General features: G+C 49.2%; 1 protein-coding gene across 2 annotated transcripts in view; it reads right to left on the bottom strand.

Annotated features, from left to right (window-relative positions):
* DIS3L2 (DIS3 like 3'-5' exoribonuclease 2) overlaps window positions 1-27,985 on the bottom strand; it is a 195,592-nt gene that overhangs the window by 28,007 nt on the left and 139,600 nt on the right. For both annotated transcript variants that reach the window (XM_086467581.1, XM_086467582.1), the window contains exon 15: window positions 12,577-12,656. In XM_086467581.1, coding sequence (XP_086323707.1) covers window positions 12,577-12,656 — 80 coding nt within the window. The remainder of the gene's footprint in view (window positions 1-12,576; window positions 12,657-27,985) is intronic.

Raw genomic sequence — 27,985 nt, 5'->3', positions numbered from 1 at the left:
AACAGCTTGTGGAGCTGTGCCATGAACCAGAGGACTGCATCCTTCAGGGTTAACTACCCTCCTTGAAAATACCCTGCCCAATTTTCCATTTTCTTTGCTGTCCTTGTTGATGACAGTACAGCATGAAGATGCGGCTGAGAGAGAGCAGGCCAGTACCCTTTCAGTTAAGTGTCCCTGTTAGTGTCATTATATTTTGGCTGTGGAGCCTGGGAATGGCTGGTGTGACACACAGTGTGAAGCAGATGCTTGATCTTCCTCTATTGGATTCTACCAGGGACTGATCCCCTGCTCCTCACTGTCCCATTCACCCTCCCAAAAACTCATCCCCAAAGAGACCCATAAATGCCAGCTTGGCTCAGCACCGTACTCCTGCTCCTGTACATTCACTGAAGCAACATATCCCTTCTCCTCCGTTCTCCCACGAGCTCAATTTTCTCTCGATGGGGGTAGGGACTGCGAAGATCTGAGTGACCCGAGTGCATCTGTCAAATAACTGCACCAGGAGGCAATTCCTATGAATTCCCTGCAGCAAATATCACTGCACTCATCCAGGCTGTTATCGCTTGCTCTGAACCAGATTCTGCCCCTCTGCACTCTTCTGCAACCTGCTGTAAATGTGCAATAAATAGCAGAGCCCTTGTTGGATTTTGCCTTTTGCAGCAGCCATACCATGAGGCAGAGTTTCAACACAGCAATGCAGATCAGCTGCAGCCTGGCTGCATCGATGACGATGATGTCTTTCTGTCCTAATGATTCTTCCTACGCATTAGCACAACATTTATTTCTACCTTGCCCTGTACCTCCCATTTATCCAAAAATCTGACAAGGTCTCCTTCCTTTTAACATCGTGACAGAGGGAAAGGAGAATTTCTTGCTGGAATCGGCTCACTCTGTGAAAGTAGACAGATCAATCTAGATTCAATCTGTCTCACTAATTGTTGGGGGCTGGAACTGACCCTGGGCTGGCCCAGCTGGGAGTGAGCGCGTGAGCACGGGCAGCCTGCTCCCAGCCTCTCCTGCTTTATGCTGCAAACAAGTCACACCAGATCTCTTTGAGTGTGGTGGACCCTGCCTGCCCCCCTGTAACCCAGACAGCTTGTGCCCAGCCCCACGTCACCAGGCAAGTGGCACCGCACCAGACGGTGCCTGTCTGGCAGCAAGACTGCAAATGAGCACTGAGCTTAAATGAAGCACGAAAAACTCATTCATAAGATGACTTCTCCAACAGGTGCCCTGTTTTACTGCAACAGAGCTGCCTCCCCACTTCTCTACATGCTATTTGACCACAAAGTCCTTCCCAGGGGTACTGCCAGTGGGGCCAAGCCAGGGTGGCCTTTCTTGTCTGCCAGGACAACTGCACGCGTAGCTGCTCGCTAACCTGATTATGTTGAGATGAGTAGGGTTTGCATCAAGTCTTTTACTACATCAGGCTGTTTAACCCGGACTGAGCAAAATGAGATTATGCCAGAGATGAAACATGCACAAGAGCTCTGCCAGGGCCAGCTTTCACCAGGGGGTGGGGGAAACGATGAGCAGTCGGGATGTTGGTCTCTGCTCAGCTCAGTCGGAGATGGAAAGAAGTATCTACCGGCAGCCCAGAAGGAGGCAAGAGCTCTGCTGAATGAGCCAGGAGCAAGTAGCGATCTGATCAGCAGAAGATGCTCAGTAACAGTTAATCACTGCTGTGCTCAAGCGAAGTTAACAGAGGAGCAGTAGGGCAGAGAGCGAGGAGAGAGGGAGGGGAAGCGGGGGATACCGAGTTGCTCAGCTCACGAACCCAGTGCTAAGAGCAGCGTGGCCCCACAGAAGCAGTCGAGCCAGACAAGACCTTCACCCAGGCTAAAACTCAGGCTGGGCTCTGCACTGTGTGCAGGCAGGCAGGCAGGCACGCCTGTACCAGCCAAACAAAGTGTGACAGGTAATCATGCCCAAGGCAGCACAGCTTTGCAGTAACTGAGACTTGAGTGGCAACGATAAAAGTTCATTTTCCTCTATTCCCTCCTGTTTGATGATTGCAAAGTGCTTTATAAATGCTAATAAAAAAGTCCCAGATGACTCCTGCTCTTTTCTGCTTTACAGACGGCAGTGGAGCAGAGACAGACGACGTGACTTGTCAGAGATCATGCAAGGGACAGCCTCGGAGTTGGGAGCTGACCCTGGACCTCCTGCCCTGCGTGTGGTGAGCTGGTGAGGGATCCAATAGGGTCACCAGAGAACCCGGCATTTCCTGAGAGATCAAGAGAGGCAGAAAAACTCACAGGACATCTTGGCTAATAATGACGCTGCTTATCAGCCCCATATTATATTAGAAAGGTGAAGAACACAAAATTTAAGATGTTCAAAGCTGATCTGAGGAATTTAGAGCCATCTCCCATTAAAATTAATGGAAACATTAATGCAAAGTACATTCAGATCCTCAAGCAGGTTCTTTCCAAGCAAGATCTTTCCATTAACTTGAAAGGAAGTTGTGCCCAAATCCTCTTACATCGCTGGGAACATCTCAGACGATACAGGCAAAGTTAGGTTACAAATCCATTAGGCTGCAGATTGACTAATGCATGGCAAATGAAAGAGGTGAAAGTGCTAAGCTGTAACAGGAACCCTACTCAGGGTGACCTTGACACAGCAAGGAGCTGAGCACACAAAACATGCTTGTGATTTGAAGTTCCTTTTTTCGCTGGAAAAGAAGCAGGGAGGTGTGTAGGGAACAGAGTCCATTGCCAGACTGATTTAGCTGCTCTGAACTACAGAAGAAACATTGGAAAAGCAGCAGGACCCAGAGCAAAGCATGACAGTAGCTGGAAAAGTAGAACTGCTCACCCTTGCTGCTCGGGAGGGGGTAAGGAGAGATGCTTCCACTCTCACCCTCTGATTTGTGAGGACATAATTTCAAACAATAAGGTACATTGACTGCCCAGCTCGGTAGAGTACATGGAGAGAGAGCAGGACTCAAAGCAAATGCCCTGTTCTTCCAGGCCCAGCAAGTGGCAAAACCCAGCTTTGCAAAGAAGCAAGTGGTGTCAGTGCAAAGCTGATCCTTTACATTAACACAGAGCAGTGTTCCAGGAATTTAAGACTGGGAGGATTATTCCAGCAGCTGATCTCCTGTGCCTGGAGGGCTTCAGGTAGCTACCGCTGGGTTAAATTCACTGACTTGTAGGGTCTAAAACACCTTCCAGAAGTGCACTTATCCTTGAGAGATGGAGAATTCCCTGGTCTTCCCTTGGGACATTTTGTCAGTGGTTAATCTCTCTGGCCTTTAAAATGCATGCTTTATTTCTAGTCTGAACGCTTCAGCTTTCAGCCAGTGGATCTTTAGGAGAGATCAGTCCCAGCTGGCTGACAATCCATCTGGTTACTCCAGTTCACATTGCTGATCCCCTGGGGAACAAAGGTAGTGCTGAACAGACCACAGAGGTCCTGCCCATGGCAAACTGAAAGCCTTTGCTCTCTCCAGGCAGAAAGCAAAGATCAAATGGCAGGTTGGTGAGCAGGACTGGAAGGTCTGTCTCCAAGCAGAGCACCCTTCATCACTGCCAGCACAACACATGCACCGAGTACTCGGCATCCCCTTCATTGAGGTGGATTGAGAACTGGCTGAACGGCAGAGCTCAGAGTTGTAATCAGTGGCGCAGAATCCATCTGGAAGCCTGTGGCTACTGGTGTTCCCCAGGGGTCAGTCCTGGGTCCGGTCTTGTTCAACACATTCATCAGTGACCTGGATGAAGGGACAGGGTGTACCCTCAGCAAGTTTGCTGACAATACAAAACTGGGAGGAGTGGCTAGCAGCTGTGCTGCCATTCAGTGAGACCTGGCCAGGCTGGGTGGAGAGGAACCTAATGAGGTTCAACAAAGGCAAATGTAGGGTCCTGCACCTGTGGGGAATAACCGCATGCACCAGTACAGCTTGGGGGTTGACCTGCTGGACAGCAGCTCTGCGAAAAACGACTTGGGAGTCTTGGTGGACAAGTTGACCACAAGCCAGCCATGTGCCCTTGTGGCCAAGGAGGCCAGTGATATCCTGGGGTGCAGTAAGAAGAGTGTGGCCAGCAGGTCGAGGGAGGTTCTCCCCTCCCCCTCTACTCTGCCCTGGTGAGGCCACATCTGTAGCACTGTGTCCAGTTCTGGGCCCCCCAGTTCAAGAGAGACAGGGAACTACTGGAGAGACTCCAGCGGAGAGCTACCAAGATGATGAGGGGACTGGAGCACCTCTCCTATGAGGAAAGGCTGAGAGACCTGGGGCTCTTTAACCTGGAGAAGGCTGAGGGGGGATCTTATCAATCCTTATAAACATTTTAAAGGCAGGTGTCAAGAGGACGGGGCCAGGCTCTTTTCAGTGGTGCCCAGCAACAGGACAAGAAGCAATGGGCACAAACTGATGCACAGAAAGTTCTGCGTCAACATGAGGAAAAGCTTCTTTACATTAAGGGTGGCAGAGCACTGGAACAGGGTGCCCAGAGAGGCTGTGGAGTCTCCTTCTCTGGAGATATTAAAAACCTGCCTGGACATGATCCTGTGTGACCTGCTGTAAGTGAACCTGCTTTAGCAGGGGTTGGACTAGATGATCTCCAGAGGTCCCTTCCAACCTCTACCATTCTGTGATTCTGTAATTTGTCATCTTTCTTACTCCACTGTCTGCTGCTGCATACAACTTTCCACTGTTAGTTGGTACCTAAAGCACGTCCTAACAAAGCAAAAGAAAGTAGCACATGCCCTTGCCCACTGGTCCCAGTGCCCCCTGCTTGTAACATCACAGGGCGGACAGCAAAACCTATATCTGGCAGAGAAGTCGCTCTGGACTATGACTATACATTCACAGACACAGAGATTAAGCCAAAACAAGGACTCCTTTTCCATATTTGTTATGAAAAAGTATGCCTAGTAATCCCGCTGGGAGAGGGATGGCTAGGGGTTGTGGTGATTTTCTAGCCAGACCTCAGCTCAGGAGAGGGCCTTCCTTGTCACAAAATCAATCCAACAACTTGGGTTCAAGATGAAATTGAGAGGTGTTTCTTGGGGAAGGATGATTATTCACTCTTTCCCATGTCACATATGCCCTCTCCCATGTACCTAAGGGCTAATCAGAGACTCAACTAATTCAGGGTTACTACAAAAACACAGATTCGTAGGTTAGCGATTCTAGTTCAGATATAGCTCACTGCCTTGGGCATTAGTCAGACATGTATAGGCCAGGGAAGCTGCTTAGTGCTTCCAAACATATTGTTAAGCAAATGGATATGTAAACAGATCTCCAGAGATAACACATGGAGACAGCATCTCTGACACAGTTACAATTGCAGCTGATTTTCTCACCTACTCGTCTACCATCGAATACCCAGACATCTAACACTGACACAAGGAGGTTTTACAGCTCCTCTCCAAGCAAACACTCTGAAACAGGTAAAATGACAAACTCTCCTGATTCAACCCAGAAAGAGCAGGGAGGTCCTGCACTCACCCAGGTTTAAAAGTCTAGTCCTTCCTCTCCTCCAAGGGTGGGAGCACACGCTGATTGCTCTGATACCCTGTTGAGGATTTAGAGAGTGAGCTACTGGTCAATGTGAGATACTGTGTAGGCCACCAAAGAAAGTTTCAAATGTTCATTTGGAAGGGGTCAGGTTATCTTCCACTACCTCACTGGAACAGGCTGCCTAGAGAGGTAGTGGAAGCTCCATCCCTGGAGACACTCAAGGTCAGGCTTGATGGAGCTCTGAGCAACCTGACCTAGTTAGGGATGTCCCTGCTTATTGCAGGGGGGACTTGAATGACTTTTAGAGGTCCCTTCCAACCCAATACCTTCTATGATGCTATGATCTTCAAATCCCGTCTGCTTGCTCAGGCAAAAGGCGGGTTTCCTTGATCATCTTTTCCATTTGCAGCCCCCACATTGCACTGACACTCCAAGGAGCTGGCAGTTACTATTTCTATAGCACTGATGGATTGGAAACCTGTTATTAAGCAGCAGGGTGGCAGGAGGAGGCAGGTCTGTGCCAAGAAAAGCAGCTAAGCAGTACCTGGGCAGAGCCTTTTGCAAGACCCCTTCTTCCTCACCTAGTTATGGCCATAGGGTCCCTTCTGCAAGGAAAGAACAACTCTCTGCTCTTCACGGTCTCAAGTGACAAATGCTATTTTGCAGCATATGTGCCAGCAGCCCTTTGTTGTGGCATACAGAAAAGCAAGCTCATACCTTAGGCAGGAAGGATTACATATCTTCTGAAGTTTTAAAGGTCAATGACCAGACTTATTCTCCTTGACAATTTATCCTACGCTGAACCAATGCCAAAACCAGGAGGACTGGTTTATCTCCACGTACAGTGACAGAATAACTCACCAGCCTCGCCTGGCCAATTCCAATGCTCACCCTTTGGCAGGTGAAGGATATATATCACCTGCTGATTTGGGTAAAGTTTAGTACCAATAAGTCAAACAAAAAACAAGATGGTATCAAAAGAAAACCTCCAACCTGCTTAGTCTTCTCTTTTGTAGAGTATATCTTCCAGGCAGTGCTAACTCATGCCCTGGCTCGCATTTTGCGTCCAATCTTGTTCTCATCCACATAGATGCCACTTCTACCAGAGCTCGATGGTGTTCTAAGCCCAGGGGGGCTGGCTTAGTCTTAAACCCAGCAGGTGGCTACAATCAAAGTGGTGGTACTCCTTCTGAGCAATGAAAATGCAGGCTTACTTACCCAAACCACCTCTGATACTTTTCTGTAGCTTCCAAAGACACTAAAGCCTCCCACAGATCACCAGGAAAGGGTCATAGGGCAGCTCAGCTACCTGTAACCCAACGAGACTTGGGCAATGCTTGCAGAAAGCTAGTGATGAGCAGAGGTACACCCACAGAACATGCCTCATCCCAGCTAAGCTACCTTATCCAACAGTGACACCCTGAAGTGAAAATCCGACCCTGGAGAATTTGACATTGGCTGGCAGATCCATTTCTAGAAATGGAATTAATTTTATTTTGATCTGAAATCTAAACAAGGCATTTCATAAGCTTCAGGTGAATAACTGCTACTAAACAGCATCCATCCAAGCCTGTGATGTCAAGGGATTACATGCATATGGCTTTCCCCCGTGAAATCCCAGTCTGCCAGACAAGACAAACAAGAAAAGATGCCACCTTCAGAGACTTCCCTGGCCATGCAGGTCAGAGGAGGGCAGAGCACGTGTTTGCTGATCACTAACCAGAAAATCAGATGCCATCAGGGGAGATGACCACTTCCTTTACACCAACACAAGCAGTGCTGCTTTGCTGGGATGCACGCCATGAAACAACTATGGACTAAGATAGGTCAGGCACCCAGCAACTGTGTGAGCTGTGCAGCAGCTCCTAGTACAAACAACCCACCCTGCAAGCCTCAATTTCTCATAAGGAACAAAACATACTACGGTAAACCTGCCAGCTCATTGCAAAGCAACCAGGTCCATGCTAAAGTCCAACACATGAGCTGTACACCTGGGAAGTACCTCTGAAAACAAACCAGTTATGCTGTGTCAGCTGCTTTACATATTTTATTCCTAGCACTCCCAGTCAACAGCTATCCTAGCAAAAAAGAAAGAACTTCAAACAATTCTGCTTTGCTCTATTCAGAAAAATAACCCCCCCCAAACCTCCACCCAAGCTCTGTTTACACCAAACCTGCTGCAGCCCTGAATGGTAGCAATAAATGGAGTGAGCTAATGTGTTAGTGACAAATAACCCGTTCAAACAATTCAAGCATAATTATAGGCTGGCTCTCCTGATGTAACGTTGGGTACATCACTGCAGATATTACATTCACCTTATGAAAAGATTGCACAGAGAAGCTCAGTTGGTAACCCAAACAGCATTATATATCACGAGCCTGTCAGCATCAGGAGTGCATGCACCCTGGCATTTGAAGTCCTGGTGTTTTAAGTGATAATCCAATGTACCAGGCATCATTGATCTCTATATAAAAGGGGGCACCACTTTTCCTTTCAACTGGAGCTATTTTTCACTTCTCATCCTGAAGAGTTGTGTGGTGCTGCCCGCAAGTGGCTACACTGCACAGCAGCTCTATCTGTAGCGCTCTGGGTCCCCAGAGAGAAAAAATGATCAATACTCCAACGCTGCTTTTGTAAGAGGTCTCTAAGTGCTTCCATGCAAGATGTTGCTCCTCTGGGTTTAGAAATTACTCTGAAGAGAACATGAAAGCCCCCACTGCAAATTCATAATCCTGACACAAACCCCAGCTGCAGCAAGGAATTAAAATGAAATTCATTGGCGAGCCGCAAGCTGGGCTATCAGCAAAGGCAGTGTCTGTGATGTGAGGAAGGGACCTCAAAAAGAGACCAACACTTGGAGGCTAAATGAGCAGGAAAACCACGTTAGAGGAGAATGAGCTGGGGACAAGGAAGCATCACAATGCCCTGCATATATGGCCCACGTAACAGGATGAATCTTGATGGGGACGTATAGCTCCTCGGAGGGTCTGAGACGGCAGGGACCCTGAGCTGCATCATCTTGAAAAAGGTGACAGTAATCAGAGAGTCTTGGGAGGGAAGACGAAGGCATTTGAAGGGTCAGACTTGCTGTGGGGAGGTGAGCAGAGCCTAGGAGGTCTCCACAGAAGTGTCTGGATAGAATGCAGAAAACAGATTGAATCTTCTATTTCTTGGATACAGCCAAAAGATACTAAACTTCTCACAACTAATTTCTTTCAGGGGGATCTCAAGTTGGCTTTGGCTCTTCCTGCACACAGGCTGGAAGAAGACTTTCGTGATCATCTGTAACCTTTATTGATCTCATCCTTCCCTCTGCCTGGCAGAGTAGGACCAACCACGCCAGGCAGGCAGGCTTGAGAGTGGGTAGCTGGGGCTTCCTCAGCACAGCCAGTATTATATTCCTAGATCGGGGTCCAGTGAGTGCCTGTTGTAAGATGGGATTCATGAGCCATGGTGCATGCAAATGGCCTTGATGGTCTTTTACTGCCTGGATGGGTTTTGCCAGTGGATCCTGTGCAGGGCCAGAGAAACCCAGCCTGCACAGAGGCAGTGGCAGAAAGCCAGTCCTACCTTCAACACCCGACTCGTGCCACAGTCACACTGCAGGATGGCTGGCAGGGCTGTCCTCTCCTGGATGTGACTGCTCTGGGGCCACGTGAAAGCTGACAATATGCTGCTGTTCTGAATGTCACCCAGCACACATCACCGGCCGTCCCCGTGTCACAGCACAGCACTCCTGTTGCAGGACAGCTGTCCTGCAGCAGCCCAGTGCAGCAGCCTGGTGCTCTGTTGATTATACTGACTGATCCCCATCAGGGAGAATTTAAGTAACATAGCTTAAAAATGAGAAAGCAGACTGCTTGCTTCTGCATGAGGTCAAGTCATTTTCTCTGGGGCCAGGAAGGATTGAAGGGCTTGGAAGTACTGGCAGGCAAGGGGAGGAAAGTGTCCGGGTCTGAGCCAGGAAAAAGGGGAGAAGTGATGTCCCTTGGTCTCACCCCTGTGACCACAGGGGCAGTGGAAGCCTCTCTCCTCCATACAGCTCCAAGTACAGCACTTGGATCGCTGCTGGGACTATCAAGTGCCATCAGATACCAATATATTATAGCAGGGGGTGGAGAGGCGAGCAGCTGCCTGCTCAGCACCTCTTCTGCTCTCAGTCCAAGGCTCCCAAGGATCCGCTGAGTCCAGTCTTCCAGCGTGCTCAGCACCCAGGGTGCGATAGCAGAGCAGGCACCTGCCGAGCGTTGTGCCTGTGAACACTGCTGCAGGCAGGCAGACAGGCAACAGGAAGCTGCCAGGAGTGGGGAAAAATTCCTTGGCAGGGTTTTATGGTTTTAAAGGGAACAAATTCCAATTGATTGCCCTTGTAAGAGCCTGCATGGTGCTTGCACTTCTAGCCTAAGCAACAGAAATTTTAATTGCTCTGGTAATTACACTTTCAGCAATGCTGCGGTCCTTTGTTCTGCAAGTGGAAGGCCAATATCTGCTGTTCTCCGGTGGCCCCGTCTGGCTGCAGCCTGGAACAGCATTTGCCACTTGCAGGGGAAGGGACACTCCTCCAGTGACCAGGGTGACACAGAGCCTTGCCACGCACAGCCCCGCTCACACCCAGGCCAGAATGGATGCCTGTCGACCAGGATCACCTCAGCTTCCTCCTGTTAAATCCACTGCTCGAGAGCTTCACACACCTGCGCTCCTCCCACGGGTCTGTCCCCGGCGCGGGTCCCAGCCCCGGCGCTCTGCCGAGGCCACTGGGGTGCACATTTCCAGTCTTTCCCATGCATGAGCTTGCAGTGTGTCACCAGCATTTCTTCTCTGGGCTCTAAGTGGCTCCAAAATACGGTGCAGACACAAATGTTACATCGCTTTAAATTCCAGATACATCTTTAGAAGGATGCAGAAGAGCTGTTATCCCCTTCGGTCCTGATCAATACTGCCAAAGCCTGACTAGGCTTGGAAGAACACAAGGCCTACAATTTACCCTGTGAAATTGCTAAGGAAAAATTATCATGACAACTGACATGCTATTGTATGGATAACAAATTAACCCTATGAAAGGCCCAGTGCTTGAGAAGTACGGTCTCTGCTTGGCTGAGCTGGAGCCATGTCCAGTGCTTCACTATGCTATTCAAATGCAATGCTCTGTTGCCAATAAAGCTGCAGCGCACATGAGCTCCTCCAAAATCACCCAGGGTACAACCAGAACCGAGCACACGTTCAGCTCAAGGGCACTTTACCTGCAAGAATACGTCAGCCGTAACACAGACCTTCACGCTTCAGCGCACTGGCCAAGGACTGTCGGAGGCGCTGGGCTGCATGCACGGGGTTTAGGGGGATAAGCATGTCTGCAAACTTAGTGAGGCTCTCCCTGGGAAATGGGATCCTGCTCCCCCCCAGGTTGGTCAAGCAAGCAATAAAATACAAAGCACGGGGCCCCGCAGGGAGGTATAATTGCAGTTTGAATCCGTCGGACACACACAAAGTCTGGGTTTACTTGCAATCCCACTCATCCTGCCCGCACTGTATTTTTCCAACCCATGATCCCGGCTGGCATGGCTCGGGGTGGCTCAGCTCCCACGCTTGCCAGAAATGCAGGTCACAGCCATACATCTCTAAAGCAACAGCTGCCAACATGCCGCAGCTACTTTGTCACATGCTGGACCACTCACAGCTAAAAGCAAGGTTTCCAAGCGGAATTGCTATTGGCCTTAGCGCTTAAATAAAATAGCTCCACTCCCATCCCTGGAGTTTCCTCAAACAATGGCACAAAACACCCACTGGAGCCTGGGGAGAGGAGGGTCTGTGGCAGAAAAAAATGCGGCTGCTGATTTTTGAGATATGCGCCACACAATTAGAAACACCGGACCTATAAACATCCTTAACAAACCCCAATAGGTCTGGGGGGTTTCTTTTCCTTGCTGTCCATTGTGTGCCACCGCCTTTAAAAACCTCAAAACCAAATGCTCTTCCCTTGTTGATTTTATGCTTTGACGCCGACCTGCACGTTTCCCTGTTAGCTTGGTGGTGCTGGAGGTACCAACTCTGCTCATCCACACCTCTGGGGCCAGGATAGTTGGGATGGGACCATATACCACATGCTAATCACCCATCCACAGCTGGGAAGGATTCTCCCAGAAATTATCTCCTTTCTTGTTTAAACACTGAGATTTCTCAGCTTAGAAAGGAGTAGGTGCTGTTCGCAGATGTCCCTCTTCCTTGTCAGGACTGTTCTCGTCAGTGCTTCAGAGCAGATCTCATTACAGGCTGTTCCGTTCATTGACAATTTCATACACTCTCCTTTTTTAGGTTAACCTTCAATAACTGGCAAGAAGCAGAACGATATGGGTGGAGGTAACAGGCTATGGATTTATCACATGCTGGTGTTCAGGCAAAGTAACCCAGCGTGAACACAGAAATATCCTGAAATGTGCTGCTGCTGTCAATTTGATAATGAGAATGTGATTTGAAATAAAAACATCTTGGGTGCCAATTCACTACAGCAGCTAGTAAAAATAGGCAGAATACCTAGAAATTGAGGACTCTATTTTCCAAACACATCCAAAGCTTGAATATCATACGGTACCTTACAAAAACAGAGGGCATGGCTGCACTGGGGCTACAGTACCACAAAGCAAAGGCAACTCAGTGAACCCATGCATGAGCTTTAGCAGAGAGAATGGGGTGTCGTGTGTCTCTAGCTGAGCAGAGGTGAGTGCTGCCCTTTTCGGTGCTCTGCAGCCTTTGGATGTCCACGCTCCCAGGGTCACCCCAGCACAAAACAGCGCAGGGTCTGAGTTGCAAACACCCCTGGGCAAAGTCTGAGTGAGTTCTGCCAGAGCCCGTGGTACCCAAGAGTCAGCTTTCTAGCCATATTAAAGGAGATTTCAAATGCTGCAGAAGAAAAGGGGGCTGCAGGGCCTCATGCATTTTAAAGGATCTGGCCTTTACAAGAGTTGTTCCCAGTTTCAGGTCAAGCCTGAAGCCTGCTTTAATCTACTTTTAAGTGGTACAAGCAGTTGTGATCCCTCTGCCAGAAGGCAGGGCAGTCTCCTTTCAATGCACCTTCCCCTACCTGCTGTGCGAAATCTTCTGTGGGACTTACTTGTTGCTGTCCCGGTACTGATAGATATAACAGCCTTGAGGCATCCCACTCTCCTGGTCCAAGGTAAACGAGAGCTTCAGCTGCAGAGAGGAGAGGGGGTGGGGGAGAAAGAAAAGAGAAAAAAAAACAAAACAATACAACATTTTAGGCTCTCGGTCATCACAGCAACTTCAAGCGAGGCTTGTGGGAGAAAGCTTAACTCACTGAGACTGACACGCAAACACCGTGGCCTGGAACATACCGCGGGGTTCCAAACCTCAGGGAAAAGTCACATGTGCTGCAGAAACCTCTCGCTTTTTCCACCCTTTGTTACTATAAAGTGTTTGTGGTTCTTCTGAAATGCATGGGTCATAACGGTTCACCCCTCCAAACCCACCCACACACACCACCCTTCACCAAAGCGATTGCGGTTCCCCTCAGACACTAAAGAAATGAGTCTTCTCCATCGGCAGCTGTAGTTCCCACGAGTCTTTCTCTGAAAACTTTCCCGGCTCCATCTCATTTCTCCAATGCATTAGAATACAGAAGAAACCACAGAGGGAAAGGTGACAGATTTTTCCTTCTGCGCAGAGTTATTGAAGAGCTGTTAGAAGGGTTTGCAGTTTGGATCTGTGTCCGGCAGGAGGCTATGATGTGACCTGGAACTTGCTTTCCTTGCAGCTCCAAGAAGGCATTCAGCAAGGGCTTTCAGATTTCAAACACGGCTCATTTTATTTAAGGGGGAAAAATTAATCCTCTTTCAACAAGCAACAGAATGGTTCTGCAGGGAGACTGTTTTGCTGAAAATGTCTCCAGTGATTTTATACACTGAACTGCATAGAAAACAGCACTGGGCTGAGCCCTACAACAGTCCTGCATGTCTGAGCAGCCCCTCATTCCACAAAGGAAGGCTGCTGGCCCCCAGAGCACTGTCCCACCAGCTGCCACAGCCACAAGGTGCAGCTCCTCTGCTTTGCAAAAGGCTGCAGACCCTGACCAGGAGGCAGCAGGCTGGGGAAGAAGGGCAGCATCCTACAGAGGAGATACCTGCGGTCTTTACGAGCTGAGCGCTTTGGCTTTTTCGGGTCACAGAGATTACGAACAGCAGGGCTGTTACCACTGCTGTATCACGCAGGACCCTTGAAATGGTCTGGGAAGACCATCACAAGGTCTAAAAATTGAAGGAGGTTTGTTATGATGAACCCGACATTTTTAAACAGGGAAAGGAGGAGAGAGCAGTGTTGAGCCACTCCATCTGATCACAGATTCCTCTCCTCTGGGCTCCAAGGCTAACTCAAATTAATGACTTATTCAGGAACAAACACAGAATAAAAACATCTTTCTCCCATAGCCTGTTAAGAAACCCCATGTGCTGAATCATTAGACGGCGCGCTGATTTTCCCTTCCCTAAAGGGCAGCAAAGTCATATGCTGTGCTCTCACTGACCCAAATAAAACTGCATACCATGAAATCAGCAAAAAATTCACCATCTTGGATACCGAGTTAAGAACTGAGTACCAGGTTAAGGCCAAACCCAGCTGATCTCCCTTGACTTCTATGCCCCTAACTCTGTGAGCCATTCTGAAACACACGCTCCTGCAGCAGCATGTAACACGTGTGTCCGTGCGCTGCATGTGTCCGTGGTACCTCTACCATGATTCATACTGCTGTCCAGATGGCAACCTCTTAGGTCCTCCACAACTCCCCCTTCCTGCAAGTTATGATCTTACTACAGCTTAGCAGATTACTCAGGTACATTTTGGAGACTGGTGTCTAAGGCAGGACTAGCAGGGCCAGCTGGGGACACTTCTTCTGGCCAAGATCCACAAAGTCAGGCTGTGGCTCCAGCCTCTCCAGGTGCCACATTGGCACATGGCAGCTACCCCATGGGAGCAGTAGGTCAGCGAGAAACAAGCAACCTCCCCAAGGGAGATAAGCGGTCACCTTGCTGGCTGTATGTGGTCCATAACCAGAGTCCTCCCAAACGAGCTGCCCTGGTTTGGGGAACTGAAGGAGGAACTGGGAACTGCCCAAAGCCATTTTTCTGGGCCAGATTTTCCAAAGCCTTCCTACTAGAATATCAGGAAGCGCCTCTGAGGTGAAAGGGACAGCAGTTATCTCGGGCGCAGCTCCACCTGGTCCTGTGCTTTGAGGAACGGGCACCACACTGCAGAATCACTAGAGAAGAAACACAAAAGAATGTGCAAAATTGGGCAAAAGTGTGGCTTTGGCCCTTTCAACAATAACTCTGATCAGGACAAACTCAGGAGTGCCTGAGCCTCTCTTGTTTGCAGCTCTCAGGTAAGTGGGCTTGCAGTAACTGAGGATCTCTGGTGACAGCTCACCTGAGCTCTGGGCCCCCAGCACCGCTAGAAGCTGGAGGCAGCTCTATGCAAGGAGACAAGGCCAGGAGAAGGGAAGGAAGGAAAAGGGCTGGGAAGGAAAACAGCCCTGTTTGGACAGGCTGCCGGGGAAGACTGTGGGGCAATCAGGTATGGGAGAGTGACTTTTCCACTATCTGGGGGGATGGAACCCGCCTACCTAAAAAGGAAAGATTACAGTTCCCAAAGATAACGGGTTTTCAACTTTCTGTTATTTTAACCCTTCTTTGTCTGCTCATGGTGTTCCAGACAAATAAAACACACCCTGCTTGGCAGGCTCAGCTGTCTCTGCTACCTGCCAGTGCCAGCAAGGCCTGCCTAATGGGGACTATAGACAGCTTGACCGTCTGGGGCAACTGTCTCAGGCAAGAGGACGCTGCTGTCACCCACGGTGACAAGAGGACCCCCCTCAGAGAAATGTCAGGGTCAGGCTGTCACACAGATGCGTAAGTAAAGGTCTGTCCCAGCAACCATAGCTCAAGGCAGCCGTGCTGTCACTGATGCACAAAACCCTGCTCTTCTGCAGATCTGCCCTGCTGATGCACTGTCACGGACAGCCAGGAGGGGAAGGGACCTGTGACTGTCAGCCAGGCCAGGAGTCCTTACAGACCCCAAACGAACAGCCAGGCTCTGGCTGTGTGGCCACTGGGAATGCTCCGGCTGCCTTTGCTCATTTGGTGGCATTTGGTCTCTGCAGGGAGCATGGAGCCCCCAGGCAAAACTCATCACAGGGCAGAAAGAGCCCGAGTAAGGCAGGTAGAAAAGACTAACTAAGCACTGCCAGAAGGCAAACTGGGATGCAGAGCTTCCAACTAAGCTTGAAAAGGTTGTCCACACCCACTCGATACCATGTAGTTGGGTCTTCTCTGCCATTAGAGCCGCAGGAGTGCTCCACTGACCACCCTCAGACACGTGCTCACTTCTCCACGGCCATGCTCAGCTGCAAAGGTGCTCACGCTCTCCGGCAACTCAGTGCTTTGGAAGTTCTGCTCCACAGATTTTCCCTCTCATGCCAAAGCTAATCTATGAGGCATCTGCTGTAGCAGATCTTCAAGAACAAAACTCAAGTGTCCTTTCCCAGCTCTCTGCACACCCAACACTGCTGCTTCTCTCTGGTCCCACCTTCTCCAGCAGCCGTCCTTTCCTTTCGCCTTCGTTGACCAAGCACAAAGCCTCTGGTTACTTCTGAATTAAAGAGGGTTGTAGGGTAAGGCTGGGGGCAGGAGAGATGTCAGGAGCTGATGGACCACTTTATCATTCCTCCTATCTGACTTCTGCTATAGCAATGTCACAAGACGCCCAGAGCCTCCCAGATACACAAAGCCCTACAAAACAAGCAGGCTTTTGCAATCGTCCCTCTGGCACAGCTTTAACTCTTAACCAATTTGACAACATTGCTCCAACACCGCGTACTGCTTTGAAGCTCCCTTTTTTGTGTGTCAGTGTTCCTTGTCAGAACGCAAAGGCTTGCTGTAAAGCCAGCAAACAAACTAATACCAGGACAAAGGAAAGGGCACTACTCTTCAAAATATTTGATTTTATGCCTGCAGAGCCAATGGGGGACTGAGGTTTCTTACAGAAATGCAAGTGCAGGGTGACCCCATCACAAGGAAGGCTCATCAGATCAAGGGATCTTCACTATCAAACATACGAGATCATTTCATTTTACAAGACACTGCTGGGCTTCACTGGGAGGGGAGGGGGAGAGGAAATTTCCCAGCGCTGTACTGCGGTGCGATTTGGCTTGCACTGCCCCCTTCGGTTGCGTAGCCCTGGAGCTCACATGCTAATAAAGATCCTTTTCCACTTCAATAGCTTTGCACATAAAGAAACGCTCGGCATGGTGTGTGCATGAACTCAATGGGAAAGGGAGCTGGAACGTAGCCATGCTGAGAACAGAGTGCTGCCTACCAGGCAAGCCCCATCAATAATTGAGATGTCAGAAGCACAGGAAGATGTGTGAATAAGAGCTGTCAAAAGGAGTAATTGGGATCTGTGTGGATACAGTGACGGATAGGCTCACTCACCACTAGACACAATTGCAATATACCCAAACAGAAGAGGAGCAGGGCGCTGAAATTCAAAGGGGCTGGGGCAGGCTGTTTGACGGACAGGACGTTGTTGCCTCTGTGGAGGGGAGTATTGCACCTAAAGTACCAAGCAGGTGTGGGCACGCTATCCACGACTGGTCACTGGAGCAAGAGCTCGTACTCACAGCACGTGGCTGATCCTTCGTAATGTTTGGTGGCACCTACTGCAGGCTTGAGGTGAAGGTAATGCCATCTCCTTGAGGAAAGTCATCTCAAGGAAAGTCATCTCCTGCCCACAGTGGTCCCTGGGCACTGAGGATTGTGTGCATATAACTTGTTTGTGCAATGGCTCCCCTCTTCGGATTAGTACATCCTCCTGCTTTCTATTCCTACATCCTTAAATCCAGCAAAGGATGCAGTTAGCTGACAGTGGGCTGCTCCTTGCTCTTCCTTGTTCCTCCATCCATCAGACACCAACATGCTTCATCTGCACCCAAGGTTCCCACACGCCCCCCTGATAGTGGTGAGCAGACATCAAACCAGTGGACAGCCACGAGACACCAGCAAAAGCAGAAGGGCTCAGGGCAGCTGCCTTTCAGTGGACCGACAGCTCTGTGCTGCCTGATCCCTGTAGGGACCCAGTGCCCTGCTCAGGCAGACAGGCCTTGGTGGGGGGCTGTTGGGGAAGCTGCCTACATCTTGGGGCTTCCTCCACCAAGGCCAGAAAGAGGCTTTTCAGGAAGGGGGAGCAGTGCTTAACGCTGTCATGGACCTCCAGGCTTGCCTGGGCTTCAGTGCAGCCACCAGCCGTCCTCATTTTAAAGAAAGTTTTAGACCTGCAGCAATTAGGGGCCCAGTCATGCGATAAAGCCTGGTAGCTCCAACAAGGAGAGAACATGAGGAGCAGCCTTCTGGCTGCTGAAACGCTGCCAGTACCTATATTGACTCGACTGGGCAAATTCTGCATGCCCCTTGAGTAAATGGTTTGGCTTGGATTCCCCCGTTCCCAGCCTTGGCTCTGAGCAGCAAACCTCCGTCAGTAGATGAAAAGTTTTCTCTACACATGCACTGTATCAGAGAGGTATTATCGGTTCAGCTGAGTAACCCGGTCAAAGACTTCAGATGTCCCAGTTCTGGGGCAATGTAAGGGCATGCTTTGGCCAGCCTTAGTTATAAACGTTCAAGGTGATTTCACCAATGTGGTTAGGTATTCAAGCAGAAGGAGTTCACCCAGGGCAAGGAGCAGAGGCAGAATGCAAGCCTCCAAGACAAAAATCAGAGGACTGGATCTAAAGATTACACTGAGAACAGTCTCCTGAAAGGCAGGGGCTCTTTTCTACCCTTGGCACTCATTTAATTTTAACCCCATTTGCATGGAAGTCCAAAAAGTCTGGTATCAGCTGGTGTCTCTTGGAATAAAGGCTCCCCTCTCCAGCAAAATCTAGAAAGCTTTTTAAGAATAAAAGTAGTCATCAAGCAGGTTTTTATGCCCTGCCCAAACTTTGGTTTTCATCCGAAAAAAAAAATTGCCCTGAAGTCCTGACACTCACTTTTAAAACCACAAAAAACGAGCCATGCTCCAGTAACGTAATCACAGAGCTTTCTGGCACCTCGTCCCTTAAAAATACATCCATCTGCCTCCACGCAGGCCATCAAACTCAATCTTGTTCACAATGGATTTCCCAATTCCTGCGTGCTGGAAGGACTGCAGCGGTGCTGGCTGTGCCGGCTGGATGAGCCCTTACAGAAGTGCAGGCTGCAAACCTCACAGCTGTGTTTTCACTTAAAGAAGCTGCTCTTGAGACCAAAGCACTTCTTCCACAGGCTTTTTTATTTGTGCTGCAGTTCGAAATTGCTGGAGAAAGACCCTGGGTAGAGACTGAAGAACATGTGGTAAGGACAGGATCGGGGTAATAAAGGAGCGACCAAAAGTCCTACAGTGGAAAAAGAGGAAAGACAAGGAAACTTGCTACCAGCTCGTTATGTCTCACATTGGGTTGGGGTGGTCCTTTACAGGACCTTTGCAGACAAATGTTTGGCCAATCTCAGCACCTGGTTACAGGGCTACTGGTTGGAAGTCCTGAACTGGTCCTAAACTGGTCCCATCTCATCCATTGCCTCCTCAGTGAGACCCCTTCTACCCATCCCTAAATGCACATTTTCCAGGTGAAGGTTTAAATTCTCTAGGAGGCTCCTGAAGCCATCCCTGCTGCCCTGTGTCCTCAGCACGGCCGATCTGCAGGAGACAGACAAAAGCAGAGAATCAGCTGTCCCCTAAGCCTGCTCCTCAGGGAAAGGGCGCTTGGAAGGGGATGTCACTGGCAGCTGCTCTTCTGCCCTCTTCCTGCCCCACTGTCACCACTCCTGAGACATCTCAACCCCTACACTGAAATGCAGAGCAGACACAGGAAGGAATCAGCAAGGAACATGCTGGGTGCCCAGCATGCTCCACAACCAGCCAACCCACACGTCCTGGAGCTCCTGGGTGTGAGATGACAGCGCTGTCTTTGACAGAAACTCCTTGTCAGCCTTGCCCCCTTTCACAGGACAGAAGAACAACTGAGTGTTGTGGGCAGCAGAGCAAAGGGTGACTTATTTCTGGGGTGAGGCCTCCTCTCCATTCCTGCTGTACTTTCCAGTTTTGAGGTCTCCTGTGCAGAAGGATTCTCTCTTATTTGCAACAACACAACACATCCCCTTGAGTTTTACTCATTCTGCACCACCCAAGCCGCACATCTCCCTAATGCCTCTTCCCTCTCAGGACATTAGCCAGCAAACTACCTCTGTTAACAGGCTACAAGATCCATGCATGTGGCTGAAGGACAATGTCAACCTGAAACCAAATCCAGCCCAGGAAAAGAAGCTGAAACTCATTTGGGGTACTACTCCGGCCTGAATCCCTCTGCTCATTTCTATTTTACAATCCCACAGTTTACTCAAATGTTATTCCTCTCCTCTGCTGCTGCCTGCATTATACAACTGCATAAAATACATGCAAAGCCAGCGAACCCCTGACGCAGGAAGACAGCAGGTAGCTTTTCCCCGTTCTTAAACTAATCTCCCAGGCCTGAGGTTCCCAGCCGGGGACCCAAAGCCACAGTAAGCTACTACTAAATTACCCCACAGCCTGCCGCAGGTCTTGCTCTCCAAACACCTCTTCTGGGATGCAGCAAGGACCCTGGGGTTTTCCCATCACGGGAACGAAGTCACCAACACATGTTCCCTAGCACATATAAGGGGCTGCCCCCAAAACCTCTGCTGCAGGTGGTTGGGCTGTGCCGCAAAACCAGAAAGAAGTGCGGCTGGGTCCTTTGCAAAGACAGGCAGATGCTGTCATCAAAATGGCAAGCTGGCATCACACCCTTGGCTTTTATTTCACAGCTGCAAGTCAAAGCTGAAGAGCCTTTCTGGAAAGACAGGGCAGGAGGCAACTTTCACCACTTGGCAAAAATATAAACTGCAAATGAGTTTATTTTTAAGCATCCACATTTTCCTGCATCGGAGGCTTCGAACACAATCCACAAAGAAACAGATCCACATTTATTCAGAAAGAAGAGCCGAATACTTCCGTTCACTTTATAATTTACAAACTGGATGAGCTCATTCTCTAGATGCATGATTAGGAAACCACAGGATTAAAATACAGATTATACAATTGCAAAGGGTTTACGTTGGTGGATTAAAAATACCTTCTTCAGAAGCTAACAAATTGTGACACCACACCGCACGCTCTAGACCACTAAGGAACTGTCAATGAAGTTAAAAGTATTTTCTACACATACATCAATTTTAAAATAAAAGCAAAACATCCCTAGGAAATGCCACATAAAAAACTGTGACACTAACAAGATACATGCCAAATTTCACTGCTTGGCTGTTTTCTGTTACTCAGAGCCTGTCTCCCAGCCTCTCTTTAAAGCACTCCCAGCTCTTGCACTTCTCGCAACCTCGCTGGTGCTCTGACAAAAGACAATTTCACTGATTTCATCTTGTGCAGCAACAAAGCCTCCACGAGCTGGGCTTTACCAGCCTCAATAGAGATGAGAGGTTTTGGGCTGCAGAAAATTCTTGCATTTTGAAGACTGACGATGACTATAGGCTTTATGGGATGCGTGGGAACAGTCAGGTCCCGCCCAGTCGCAATGGCCTCTTCTTCACCTGGGAGATATGGAAATTCACTTGGGAAAGCAGGGATTTGGGAGAGGAGGAACATCAAGATTCTAGGCTAGATTGCAATCAGGAATTTGAAACAACCCCAGAGACTCCTGGGGAGGCAGGACCCAAAGCAACTAGAGTTGCCAGCAAGTGAAGCTTCCCTGTCCACGAAGAAGTTGATGGCTGGAGGGCAGCACTTGGACATCATGCACCTTATCAGAGAGTTAAAATTCCCCAGGAGAGACTGGAGGCCAACAGCCGGAGGCCGAGGAGCAGCACATGGACCTGTAACTGGTGTGAACAGGAACAGGCAGGGTCTGCTGCATGAGAAGAGATGGGAAATGCAGCCACTGCCACTGCACCGCCAAAGCCCCCGGGCACCAGCAGCTGGTGCGGAGCCCAGAGAAGGGGAGCACGACACCAGCAGCACCCGCCACTGACGCCCAGGACTGAGAGAGACCCTGGGCCTCGTAATCCCCGGCTCGTCAGAAAGCTCACTGTACAACAGGGCCTGGCAGAGCAGCAAATACGCACTCCGCTCTGAAAATCCTGGAGCAAATAGACCAACCGAGTTAAAGTAACCATGAAAAAAAAGGAAATATTTCTCACTATTAACAAGGAGAGAAACATTAAGCATACGACTGACGTAAAATCTCCCCTAAGCTGACAAGTGTCAGCAGCCGAACAGACAGGCCCTTCTGTGCTGCCACGGTGCCTGCAGCCTGCCGCTCGGTCATACCCAGGACCGGAGGGGGCCTGCGGGACCGATAGCAGCTTTTTCACAGGTTGAGCAGTATGGAAGTCCATGTATATGCCATCTTGATCTGATAAACAAAAGCAAAGCCTGATCAGAAAGGGATCCCTAAGGCGTTTCTGTACCAAAATTCTATGTGAGAGCCTGAAAGGCTTAAGAAAAGCAACTGCTGTGTTCCACGTTTGCTTTAGATGAAAAGTGACACAACCAAGTGGAAATTTTCTCTAAACTCACTGCTTGGTATGTTGCTATTAGAGGGTATTACAGGTAACAGGTCATTATCCCCAACTGCTGACACTTGACAGTCATGTCTGAAAACAGGTCTCAACTTACTGACCCCAGGTTTAAGCAGCCTGAAGTTTAGCTTTGTGCTTGGCCCTGCTGTTTTGGGAGAGCGCATGGTCAGTAGAGAACAGCGTTGCAGAAATCAGTGGCTCCCAAAGAGAGGGCAGATCCAGGCACTGATGGATGTCCAGGTCTGCTAAGGAACACAGCGCCACAAGGGAAACACAGCTCACGGCTTGCAGGCTGTTTCTTTAATGGAAAACAGAACAAAAACACCAGCAATGGTAAACGTTTATTTGATGAAAAGCAAGGGGACAAACAGCCCTTCACAAAGCACTGGATGGTTTCCAAGAGCTGCCCCAGCCTCATGCCAGCAACAGAGCACAAGGCAGTGGTTACCTGAAGGAGGCCGGGACACCACGCTGTCTTCAAAGTCACAGGGAAAGGCAAGGTAAGACCTGTGGGTGCAAATGTGTCTGTGCACGTGGCAGGAGGAAAAATGGTTCAGTGTCTTTTACTGCACCAGACTATAGCACAACTTTCCTTCCACCCCCATGAGCCTTGGAGGATGCTGATACACATTTTACAAATGATTTTACAAATCAGCGTATTTTGTGTCTTCCTTATGACAATTTTGTGTCTTCCTGTAATGTGCTCAGTCTTTGTCATTGCTGTTGGGAGGATACATGGAGCCAAGGGCAGATCAAACAAAGCAAATCCTATTTTCTTAAGTTTGTTAATGCTAACTGCTTCCCCTGCTAAGCCACTAATGGAGCTGTGAGAACCCAGGAGCACTGATTAATTCAGCATCCAGGTACTGCTCATGCCTGGAGGGATTTCCGTAGAGTTACACTGGAAGACAGATGAAAGCTTGTAATACCCTCCATACAAGAGATAAACCCATTAAAATATGAACAGCCCCTGTGTCGACATGATAAGAGCTCTTCCAGGTAACAAGAGAGATCACAACAGTATTTCTAGGTTTAGTTAGATCTGCAAGCCATTAAACTGGAGCTGGGACTATGAAGATGCCAGAATACCCTGATCACACCACGCTGATCTCAGTTTGACGGCCACACCATTCTTCTCCATCCTTTGGGGTGCTGCTGTGAAATACCTGGCAGTCCCAAAGTCCAGCCCTAGCGCTGCTACCTCGAGCTTTGCTCGTTCTCTGGGGATGATCTGGACTCTTTCGCAGCTTGTTACAGCCTGCCAGGACTGCAGGCAGCAGGCAGCTGTGCTGTGTCCTTGGCCAAACCTTCTCCCTCTGACACTGTTAGGAGCACAGGATGGGAAGGCGTCTCCTTGCCATACACGCTCAGCCCACTGCCTTCCGCGGAGCATCTTCTCCGCACACTGTGTGCCTTAAAGTGCCACCCAGCATCCTGCCATGGCAGTGCCCACTCCCTCCTCCCCGGGCAGAGGTGGGCTGCATGCCACGACCTCCTCCCCCTTACTTAACCAAATCTCGTGGCACGTCTAAGCACGGTTGCTCAGTGCATGAGCAGGAGATCCAAAGGACATCCCTGCCTGTTCCCATGGACAGCAAGAGCTGCTGCTGCTGTTAGCACAACTGCCGGGCTCCCCCGGGAAGGGGCTGGCTGTGGCTCAGTTGAATTCCTCTGGCAGAGACCTGCTCCCACTCACGCTTTCCTAGGGACCTCACAGCTCCTCTGTCACAGGGAAAGAAGGAAACAGGAATGGATGAGGGCCAGGCAACTTGTCCCAGTGAGCCCAGAGCCCGCTGGCAGCGTGACGGGCACCCTGCCCTCCAGCTAACCCATGGCCAGCTGTCTTCCTCTGGCTCCGACACGGCTCTGCTTCAGCAGGGAAGTGATTTCTGCATGTAGATGCTTTAGAAAGGGCCCTGGCAAGGTTCATTCTGAAAAGGTGCAGTGTAAAATACAAAGTATTTTTGTAGGGCCAAGTTGATGTCAGAGCCTGCAATGCTGCTGTCAATCCCCAGGTTGGAGCACGGAGGGTAGGATCAGTGATCTTCTTCCAGCATTAAGCGCAGCAGGCTGTTTATAACCCCCTATTCCGCACTGTTATTTAACATATGTAAGGGGCTCGACATGGTTTATGTTCGGTAGTTGTGGTTTCCAAGCAGTATTGCATTTCTTCAAAATGAAGATACATAGTATTTTAAAACTATTTTTAAAACCAGTCACAAATCTGCAATCTTTTACATCATTCCTCCTTCCTCCTATCAAACCCAAACCATAACACACAGTCAGAGAAGATCAGCAAGCTCACGTGTGAGAACTTGGCCGCAAGAAACTTGTGTATGCATGCATGCACGGACACACACAGAGGGAAATGCGAAGCTGTAATTCAGTTAAATTGGTACAAGCTATGTTTAAGGTTTCAAAGACATCCGGGATGTAGTCCACTGTTTAGAGTTGTGGGTACCAGCATGCCGTATGCGGAGAAGGAGAATCTAAGAGCTGAACCAAAGCATAAGGTATTTATTTAATGATCTGCCTCAGCAAGTGTAAGGAAATTAAAAGGCTTCCTGCCCCTGGGAGTTCAGCATACTAGCAACCTGATCATGTATCATCCTAAAATCTGATCGTTGCCTTCCATTGCTGGGACTGACCCGTCCACTCCTGAAGCAACTCACAACACAACTGAATCTCTAATTCCAATTTTTAACATACCCCTGTGCATGGCAGAGCCAGCTGGGGCAGGGAAGTCTTAGAAAAATCTTTAGAAATCATCCTTAAAAGCCAGTCTGTAAAGCACCACTCCTTAGAAATGCCTGGCTTCTGTGGAGCATGGCAGCTCTTGCAGAGCGCTCTGATTTTTGCAGCAGTTTTGCATAAATCAGACTTTCCACTTTCCCAGCTTGATGGACTTGGGGCTTTGTTGGGTTAATTTTGACTGGTCAGTCCTGGAATTGGAACTGTCCATGCCAAAGCAGTAAGTTTTAAAGGCAGAAACCAACACCATATTTTACAGAGACAGTGAAGTTCTTAAAATTAGTTATTTATTCCAACAATATCAAAAGGAGAAACACCACTTTCTCAGTCATTTTTCCACTTGTAGTATTTTGTTTTGTTTTTTTAAACCTATGAGCCTAATCCTTAACTTCTCTATGGAAAAGCTGGAAGAAGACAACCACAGGGATGAAAGAACAGCCTCCTAGAGCATCCATTGCACTCACTCACCCTTTGGAGAGGTTGCTGGGTTTGTTGTTGAGATTATTTTTTTAAATACACTCTGAAAGTAAATAAATATATAAAAATATCTCCAGGCATCGGTATTAGCTTGTGAAGGAGACCCAGACAATGCATGGGAGGCTAGAAAGGAGCCAGTAAATTCTAAGAGTGTAGAACAGGAGAGGGGATTAAGCCTGGTGATTAAATTAGGCGACGCATGAATACATTCCAATGCACAACATCACTCAAGCACTGGACAAAACATATGGCAACAATGGAAAGCGCTGCCCATGAGGTCACCTTTAATATGATTAGCCATGGACGCCTGAAAGGAGATCTCCCAAGTACCGGCGTGCTAACCCTCCTTTGTGCAGGGTGGAGAAGCAACCCCTGAAAGCCTTTGAGGCTCCGTGAACCCCGCACAAACGGCTGCTGTGTGTTAAGGGATGTGCCCAAGTCCATTGAAAGCAGGACAAAAAAAAAAAAAAAGAGCCTCAAGGCCGGGCAAGCGCGCTGAGAGCAGCTTTTGTTCCCCGCTCGCAGGGCACCGGCGTCCCCAGGGTGTCCAGCCTGACAGCTGGGTCACCCCACGGGCTCTCCTGTTCCGCTTGGACTTTTCAACTCCGCTGGCCCACATTCACCGGCATGGCTTGCCTCTTTGAAGGGGGAGAAAGTGCCTCATCCATCACTGACATGAAGGGAGTTAATTCAGTTCTTTACAACTGGAAAGGCTTTTGCTGCGAGCAGGAGGGAGTGCAGGAAGAGTAATGAAATCCAAAAGGGAGCCAAATGATGCTTTCCTCTGCTAGACGCCAGTGCTGGCAGTGCTTGCTGCTGGCACGGCCCGTGGTGGGTGAAAGGAGACTCTTTTGTGGTATGCCATTAGCTACTTCCAAGGCCTCAGTTCATGTTTACCACAGCCACTGTGTTACTTCACTTGTGGTTTTTTTTTTTTCCAATCCTGTTGATCGTACTGCAGAACTGACTGACTCTGTTTGGAAGCCTCGCTCACAGAAAGCAGAAACAAATTGCTTTTCGAAAGGACTATTTTTTTTTTTTCTTCCCTAAACCTCACACTGCTTTCCATAAACCCAACCTTAGGCTGAAATCCTCACTTAAAGCTGAAGAGCAAAGGTCCCTGCTAGGCTTTGCCCACTCTGGTTATCACCTAGCTGTGCCGCTCACCCCTGGCACAGCGGTGAAGCCACCAGCCGTGGGAGCGCTGAGCTACACTGCCTGGACTGCACTAGAGGGCATCTCACACCCCAGCATTTCTCTGCACCACGCAACACTGCAGCCACGTCAAGTAAAACCCCGCTACAACAGCAGCTAGCAGGTTGTCTTGTCAACTGTAACGAGAAGAAACACTCGATGACATTAAAGATAATCTCGTGTGAGTCACTTTGCATGACTACCTTGCTGTAATCAGGTGAGCCCTTCAGACTGCTGAACTCTACCCCAGAGGACCTTGGCACGCTCAGCCGAGCTCTTCACAAGGTTTCTGCAGGCCTTTAGTATTTCACATTCCAGGCAATGACTAATGAGGGACATGTGAGGGACAGGCCCAACAGCAAACTTCTTCCACACATTGCACGGCTGGGTGGGTGAAAGTCATGGAGACAACCCCAGGAGGAACTCGCTCTGGCTACACAGGTCCCAGCAGCTACAAAGGCTCATTGACAAAGCAACAACAAACACAGCACAGGACCACTACCAGCTGAGCTCCTGCTATTGCCAGGAAAAGGAAAGGATCACCTCCTTCCAGCTTTACGTTTCCAGGATGCCATAACTGCAGCTCAAGCCTTGACACAACACATCCCAGGCACTGCACTGTAACAGCTGACATTCAGCAAGCTGTGAATGCCTACCCTCTCATACCAAACAGTCACCTTGGACCCTTCTAATGGATCTCATAGACTCTCATGGGATCTGCCACAACTGAAGATCAAGACAGTTTCTAATGAGACAAGGTAGACCAGGCAGCTACATGCTAGTTCTAAAAACATTTGGGGCAGCTCCAAGAAGGGGGCTAAGATTTTTTTATTTTAGACAAACAAAAAAAAACCTTCTCCAAGCATAACTGTTTCAAAATGAAAATTAATGAGGGTTGGGAGAAATGCCTGTGGTGGCACCCAGCTTAAACATCTTGGCTGTTCAAGCTCTTTACAGCAAGTCTTCCTCTTCTGAGTTGTACTTTGTACCCATTGCTATGCTACCACTATTACAAAGGCTACTTGTAGCAAAAAACACTGATCCTCAATGCTGGGTTCGAAGCAAGCTACAGACCAAACAGCAAGAGCAAGGATGAACCAGGCCTGGCAGCATACCAAGTCAAAGCTGTGCAAGAAACCCAACAGCCCAAAGAAGTCAGTTGTAGAAGCTGCCTGCCTTTCAACAATTTTCCTGAAGGGACGAAGCCCAAATGATGTTACTCTGCCCAACTGCTTGGGGGTTAGGACAAGCCGTCTTTCCTGCATTGCTCAGCTGCAGACAGTAGCTGTGAACTGGAAAGAAGGAAGGTCATCAAGTTCACCCTGAGGAGTAGCTGTTTCTCACTACAAAGTGGGCACACGAGGGCTGGTTTAACACACCTCCATCTGCTGGATTTCTTCATCCCAAGAAGCATCTTGTTGGTCCTGGCATGTAGAGACCAACTGGCTTCTA

The sequence above is a fragment of the Leptosomus discolor genome, chromosome 7 (assembly GCF_034619465.1).
Source record: "Leptosomus discolor isolate bLepDis1 chromosome 7, bLepDis1.hap2, whole genome shotgun sequence".
In the NCBI taxonomy this organism is placed as follows: Eukaryota; Metazoa; Chordata; class Aves; order Leptosomiformes; family Leptosomidae; genus Leptosomus; species Leptosomus discolor.
This window is presented reverse-complemented; position numbering and strand designations above follow the sequence as displayed.